Source organism: Suncus etruscus, chromosome 5 (genome assembly GCF_024139225.1).
Source record: "Suncus etruscus isolate mSunEtr1 chromosome 5, mSunEtr1.pri.cur, whole genome shotgun sequence".
Lineage (NCBI taxonomy): Eukaryota > Metazoa > Chordata > Mammalia > Eulipotyphla > Soricidae > Suncus > Suncus etruscus.
In genome coordinates, this window is record NC_064852.1 from 110,266,861 (window position 1) to 110,274,355 (window position 7,495).

Sequence of the window (7,495 nt, forward strand, 5' to 3'; positions counted from 1 at the left end):
ATCTTTCTTTCTCTCTCTCTCTCTCTCTCTCTCTCTCTCTCTCTCTCTCTCTCTCTCTCTCTCTCTCTCTCTCTCTCTCTCTCTCTCTCTCACACACACACACACACACACACACACACACACACACACATATTTGGTCCTGTGTCTATGGAGTGATAGGCATTAGTAGGCATTAGGCACTGTACTAGACCTTGCTGACTGATGAAACAAACCAGTAGCATTAGATTCTTGAATGCTTGAGATTCTACTGGGCAGCAGGTCAGATACGGCCACTGCTTGGGCATCTGTGGACAGGACATCTTGGATGCCCTTTTCAAGTAGATTAAGCCAATCCCAGGGGCATATGCTAGTGTCTCAAGACATTGTTGATTGGGGAAGAGGGTGGGGGTTACTACCAACACACAGTGCTATCCATCCCACCGTGTTTATAAGTTAACCCACCCCTAGCAGAGGGTACAACTGTTCGTAGTGCCCAGGGTAACATCCCTGGATGAAGTGAAATCATGGTTGTTTTCAGGAAAAGTATGGAAACCCCCACTGGACAATTATAGTTAGTAGCAAATTTCCTCAATTGCCTCTCTGTGACCTGAGAAAGGGAAAATGTAAAAATGATTGGAACTTGGGGGCTGGAGAGATTGCATGGAGGTAGGACATTTGCCTTGCATGCAGAAGGACGGTGTTTTAAATTTCGGCATCCCATATGGTCCCCTGAGCCTGCCAGGAGTGATTTCTGAGCATAGAGCCAGAAGTAACCCCTGAGCTCTGCCTGGTGTGCCGCCCCAGAAAAAATGGTTGGAACTTGGTGCCAGAGATATAATAACAGCGAGTAAGGCATTACCTTGCACACAGCCAACCTGGGTTTGATCCCCCACACCCTAGATTGTTTCCCAAGCTCACCAGGAATGATCCCTGAGCACAGAGCCAGGAGGAACTATGGGTGATATGATGCAAGACAGAAATAATTCTGTTGATAAGACATGGGATTAAGAAATTCAAATTTGGGGCCGGAAAGATAGCATGGAGGTAGAGCATTTGCCTTGCATGCAGAAGGACGGTGGTTCGAATCCCGGCATCCCATATGGTCCCCCAAGCCTGCCAGGAGTTATTTCTGAGCTTAGAGCCAGGAGTAACCCCTGAGCACTGCCGGGTCTTACCCAAAAACCAAAACATAAAAGGGGGGGGTGAAGAAATTTCAAATTTCATGTAATTTTAAAAAAGAACCTATCTGACTAGATAACTCAGAACAAGATGCTGATGTTAAGGTGTGTTCTACTTCTCCCCTTTCACTGAATGTTGCTTTTTCAGCATGGATGTATGTGTGGGTCAGTCTCCCTCATCAGACACATGTTCCTGAAAAAACCATGATGAAGTGTTAGAAACAACATGAGAAGAGGGGTTCAGACACCTCGAGGAGGCTGAGCACACATGAAACCTGGGTTTTGCCCCAGGTGCTGATGAGAGTGACTCCTGAGAACAGCTAGGTGCTAGGGAGGACCCCAAATTATATAATGATATATATAATATATATTATATATATAAAAGATATATCTTATATATAATATATACATATATAAGAATGAGGTGTTAGCACAGCAGGCTTCACTCTGCATGTGGGAGCCGGGTGTTCTATTTCCAGCACCGAAACAAGTAACCCCCCCCAAATTACTGAACTAGGACTTGTTCCTGAAATTCAAAGGGTGTGACTCTACAACTCCCCCCACCATTATATAGGATTTGATTTATGTATCTAGATATAAAGTATACTTATTTATATACAAAAATATATTCACTGCACAAAAAAGTGCCGAGGGAAGGGCATTCGTCTTGCACACACCCAACCCAGGTTCAATCCTCAATGTTCCATCTGGTCCCCTGAGCTTTCCAGGAGTAATTTCTGAGCACAGAGCCAGGAGAAACCCCTGAGTGCTGCTGCATGTGGCCCAAAAAACAGTGTTTCTGAAGCACCCAGAAAGTCCATAGCCATCAAGGTCTCAGATCCAGTGATCTTTCTGGGGGAATCTAGGAGGGTAGTGCTCCCAAGCAGTGCTCGGGGCCAGGACCCGCTCCTAACATGGGCTGATTCAGAATGATGGCCGAGGTCACAGAACTGCCCCACAGTGTCCTGAGACCAGAGGCAGACTTAGTCCTGCACTGAGCTGCACTACAGATGCAGCCCTAGGAGAACCTGCCTGGTGACTTCGGTGACAGAGGCTGCGAGGTGCTGCCTTTCCCTGTGAAGCATGTCGTCTCCCTGAACATTAGGCCTTAACTCCTGGGACATTCTGTGCAAGGACAGTTCTCTTCCTCTTCCTCTTCCTGTCCTTAAAAGAGATCTTTTGGGGGAGGCACAGGACATGGGAAGAATCAACAGTGTCCCATGCGTTTGGTGAGCTATTGAGTAGCTGCTCATCATGACGTTCAAAGGCGTTTGCTGAGTCAGGTTGTTGTGGGGGGGGTCTGGAGTCTACTTTGAAATCATTAATTTTTTATCTCAGGCTCCTTTTTTTTTGTTCCGTTGCTGACCTTTGTCTAGAAAGAGCAGGTGCCTTGGGGCTCCCTACCACCCAGGGGTGTTTTCTGCAGCAGGAACATTCGATAAGATGGCCCCCTCCCTTCAGGGTTGGGGCCAGTATCGACCAGAAAAGTGGGGGGGGGAGGTAAGCTGGAGAAGGCCAGCAGCTCCTCCTTATCTGTCAGTCCCTCCCCCTCCCCCTGGCAATGTCCCAGCATAAATCACAGGCTGACAGAGGGGGCAGGGATGGGCAGGGCCCTTGATAAAGCTGCCATTATAGTGTCACTTTAGTGATGGGAAGTCACCAAAGGTGTGACCTAGTGAGGACAGAGGCACTGGCTGGGGAGGGACCAGTCCCCGGAAGAGGTCCTAGAAGACCCAGGTATGTCTGTCCACAACAAGAGCAAAGCAGGGTGCAGGTAGGAAATGTTGGGGTGTCCCCAGTGACTTCCCGCACACATGCAATCCCCCATAAAGTCAGGGTGATGTGCTGAGGCAATGGGTGACTGCTGACACAGCGGAGTCTGGGCTGCGTCCTGAGGCATTTCCCCTGCTCTGTGCTCTTCCTGGCACCCCTGGCTTTAAACATATCCAGCCTCTCTCTCTTTTTCTCCAATTTAATTAACTAATTTTCAGTTTCTGTGGCACCAAGCTCTCCCCCCCCCCAACCCCCTTGTTAGGGGAACCTCTGATTAGCAGTTAGGACAGGCGAAGTGCAGAGGAGTGAAAGGTGTATTGCAGCTGCCTTCTGGTCTATTGAAGGGCCCGTCCCAAGATCTCAAGACATGGCTCCTAGAGCAGCTGTTGGGGACAAACATTGATCTTGGTGGTCTGAATTTGATCCGCCTTCCGAGCACAACCAAGGGCCACCATCTAATACAGAACCAGGAGTAAGTAGCCCAGGAGATCTGCTAGAGCTCTGCCGGATATACACGCCCCCAAATTAAGAATCCAAACCAGGGCCCAGAGAGATAGCACAGCGGCATTTGCCTTGCAAGCAGCCAATTCAGGACCAAAGGTGGTTGGTTCGAATCCCGGTGTCCCATATGGTCCCCCGTGCCTGCCAGGAGCTATTTCTGAGCAGACAGCCAGGAGTAACCCCTGAGCAACGCTGGGTGTGGCCCAAAAAAAAAAAAAAGAATCCAGACCAGATGGTTCTGTCTCACTGCTCTGAGCCTGGAAGTCCCTTGGCCTCAGCTCCTGGGCTTGGTCTCTGGTGAGGACTGGCCCCGGGCTTGCAGAGGCTGTGCTGCCTTCCCTCAGGCACACACAGGCACAGACTGTGATGAGATGGTGATTTCTAAGGGCTTTGAACCCCAGTGACTTCCTGTTTGGGTTTTTTGTTTGTTGGATTGGTTTTGGTTTTGGGGCCACACCCACTATGCTCTTGGCTCTGGCTCAGAAATCACTCCTGGCAGACTCAGAGGACCATATGGGATGCCACAGATCGAACCCTAGTGGGCCGAGTGCTAGTCAAATGCCCTTCCCGCTGTGCTATTGTTGCAGACCCAACCCCGTGACTTCCTAAAGATCTCTCCAAATACAGGGCCAGCAGAGCTCACAGCATCAGCTCAGGAATTTGGGGGGTCAGAGCACTCAAGCTCTTTTCATCTCCCCTTAACCAGTCCCCAAGTGCTGGGCTGAGGGTGGAGGCTTCGGGGTGCAGTGTTTACCTGCCTAGGTCAGCTAGGACAGCCTCCCTCACTCTCCCTCTAAGTGCTCTCCTTCTCTCTGGGGTACAAGGATGGATGAGAAAACTGCCCCCCTCTGACCAGACCTCTGAACAGTGCCAAGAACTCTGCCCCAAACACCATCCCACACCAAGGACACAAGCCCCAGCCAGGATGTGGAAGCTAAAGGAGAGTCAGGGCTGGGGCTCAGTGGTCAATTGTGAACTAAAGGAAGAGGGAAGGGTCACGTGAGATTGAGCCCTGAGCACTGGTTCTTTTCTAGTGTATCTTTGATCTGGATCCAGGGTTGGACCTTTCCTGAATGTTGCTATTTGGACAAATCCTGTGGCCTGATTTCCTGGGACAAGGTCAAGGTGCCTGTCACCCCTGTATGGAGAGAGGGTGAGAACTGGATTCACCCACCCACAGGAGCAGCCGAGAGGCTCTCAGTTACTCATTACTCAGACCCAACGGTGAAAACAAGCTCTTAGACTCCTGCAAGCTTCCACCAGCCCAGCTACAAACTTGTCATCCAGCTGGAATGTCTCCTCTCTATGAAGTACAGTGTCTCTGATGGCTTTAAACACATCGGCCTCTCTTTTTTATCCAATTTAATTTACTTGATTTAAAGAGCATGTATTACATAATTTATCATAATACATTTGTTTTCAGGTAAGTGGAAGTGAAATTATTTTAAAAAAAAGGAAAGGAAAGAAAAGAAAAAAATGGAAGAAAAACAAGAAGTACAACAACAAGCAAATTTATGAAAATTATTGTATCTCCAATAAGGCTATTAAATCATTGTCAGAAGGTTTAGTAAACTCTCCTATTGTTGATAGCTGTTCATTCCATTACTTCATTTGTTTCTGAATATTAGGTGGCTTCAGAGACATTGGTGTCTAAATTGGTGTGTCCTTACAGGACAACAGTATTAAACAAAAATGGGATTGTCACATGGTCCAAGAAATCCAAGCGCTATTGCTGATACTGTGGCTTTTGTAGGGGTATGTTTTCATCTGCCAGATCTTTCAGAAGCACGAGAAAGTGAGGGGAGGATGCCTGCACACACTTCAAAAAAAATCCTGGTTATATCAGCCCAAATACCAGCATCCCTAGAATTTTGATCAGATTGGTGTCTTTGCAGAGAGCTGTTGAGGGGTGGTGAAGCAGGGTAAACATACCTAGCCCAACTCACCCTTTTGTTCATGTGTTACCATTCCCACTTGTGTTACAGAGAGAAAATTGGAAAAGTGCATGCTCTTTCCTGTTGGTTTGTTGTTGTTGTTGTTGTTATTTTTTTGTTGTTTTTTGTCACACCCAGCAGCGCTCAGGGGTTACTCCTGGCTCTATGCTCAGAAATTGCCCCTGGCAGGCATGGGAGACCATATGGGATGCCGGGATTCGAACCACCGGCCTTCTGCATGCAAGGCAAACACATTACCTCCATGCTATCTCTCTGGCCCCGCTGGTTTTTTGGGGGTTTTGTTTCGTTATTTTTTTGTTTTGTTTTGTTTTGTTGTTCATTTAACAAAGTCAGGAGGACAATAGACACACGTCATGTTGTTGGGTGAAATGAAAATGTAGGGGCCCGGAGAGATAGCACAGCGGTATTAGCCTTGCAAACAGCTGATCCAGGACCAAAGGTGGTTGGTTCGAATCCCAGTGTCCCATATGGTCCCCCGTGCCTGCCAGGAGCTATTTCTGAGCAGACAGCCAGGAGTAACCCCTGAGCACCGCCGGGTGTGACCCAAAAAAAAAAAAAAGAAAGAAAGAAAGAAATGAAAATGTAGCTTTCGTACTTCCTGCTAGTGTCTACAAAGGCAGGGAGTTATTAGCCAAGCACCAGGTAGCTGGCCAGAATGGATGTGGAGAGTGACAGTTACAGATCTCTGCTCTGTGCTGGAGACTAGCATGGAGTGTGTTTTATACAGGGGATGCTCTGACCGCTCCTTTTCTATCACTTCCAGGCAGAGTTACAGTCTGTCCTGGCTCCTTGGGAGAGGGGAAGAGCCCACAGAGCTCCTTAGACATATGTTCATCATCACCACGGTCAGAAGTGTTGATCGACTGTTGATGCCTGGCCACTTGCCAGCCCCACCTGCAGTGGTCTGTGTATCCCATTGGAATCAGAAGAGTTTTTCAGGTGATGTCTAATCTAGAGCTCTTTGGAAAAGGGAAGACCCTGGGTCCAAGAGTTGCTTCTGTCCCCGGGGCCGCTTGGAAAGAAATGGTGTGTCCCTCCACCAAAGTAGATGCATCTTCCTCATGCCGACCATCCCACAAACACACACATAATATACATACACTTATTCTGTTTTTCATTGGCTTTTGCAGGTGTGAGAGCTGTGGAGCTGTCTTCCACTCCGAGTGCAAAGAAAAATCTGTCCCCTGCCCAAGGTGTGTCCGCCGAGAGCTGCAGAAGAAGCAGAAATCTTTCTGGCAGCGGCTGAACATGGATGAGAGCCTGGAGGAGGCCTGCAGCATGTTTGAGCTGTCCTATCACAATACCTGACGTGGCACCCACCAGCCGGGACTGGCCTCTGGGTGGCCCAGCAGCACCCGAGGCCTCCTGACCAACCGGTTGGTTCCCTTCAGGAGAGGAGTGTCTCAGCCTCAGTAAATAGATATTTCTGTGCAATGCAGAGGTGGTGTAGATGTAGCCACTCACCTAGACATCCTATACGAAGCTCCTTCAAAATGAGAATCTTAAAAATGAGAAGGTCCATGAAGCCTGTGTGGCTTGTTTGGAAAGTTTCAATATGTGGAAAGTTTCAATAAGGTACAATATGTGGTTTTTGCACAAGGCTTTATCACTCAGACTTTTTTTATTTGATTTTTTTTTGGGGGGGAGTGGCTCTCAGAAGCCATTTTTCCCCAAAAACATTGGGGGGGGGAAGCTTTTCCTACATTAACAGGGTTGGGGTTTATTTTTATGTTATTTATTTGTAAGCTACACAGTGGGTCAAGGTATCTCTGACAAGCACCTCTCACCACCTGTTTCTGAAGGAAATCTTTCACATGTAGGAATGGCTTCACCTCCTTCAGTCTTCCCTCATTGCTGACCAATGTGGGGTCACCTAGCCTGAGCCAAGGAACCGGACCGTCAGGCGATCCAGTGCTCTCAGACAGTACGCATGCACCCCTGTTTTTGAGGAGAGCTGACTGGGGGTTGAAGCTGATCTCAGGTAGCTTCTGTCCTGGGGCCAGACAAGAACTCTGCTACTGATAACCACACGGTATTGCTCTGTTTGCTGGTACAAGTCTCTACATCTGCCCAAAGGCAACAACCATGGTGTTTGCTGGGTCAGAGTCA

At 48.3% G+C, this 7,495-nt stretch overlaps 1 protein-coding gene across 1 annotated transcript in view; it reads left to right on the top strand.

Annotated features, from left to right (window-relative positions):
- Positions 1-7,023, top strand: part of PLEKHM3 (pleckstrin homology domain containing M3) — a 156,089-nt gene extending 149,066 nt beyond the window's left edge. The window contains exon 7 of the mRNA XM_049773194.1: positions 6,517-7,023. Coding sequence (XP_049629151.1) covers positions 6,517-6,694 — 178 coding nt within the window. The 3' untranslated portion in view covers positions 6,695-7,023. The remainder of the gene's footprint in view (positions 1-6,516) is intronic.
- The last annotated feature ends 472 nt before the right edge of the window (positions 7,024-7,495 follow it).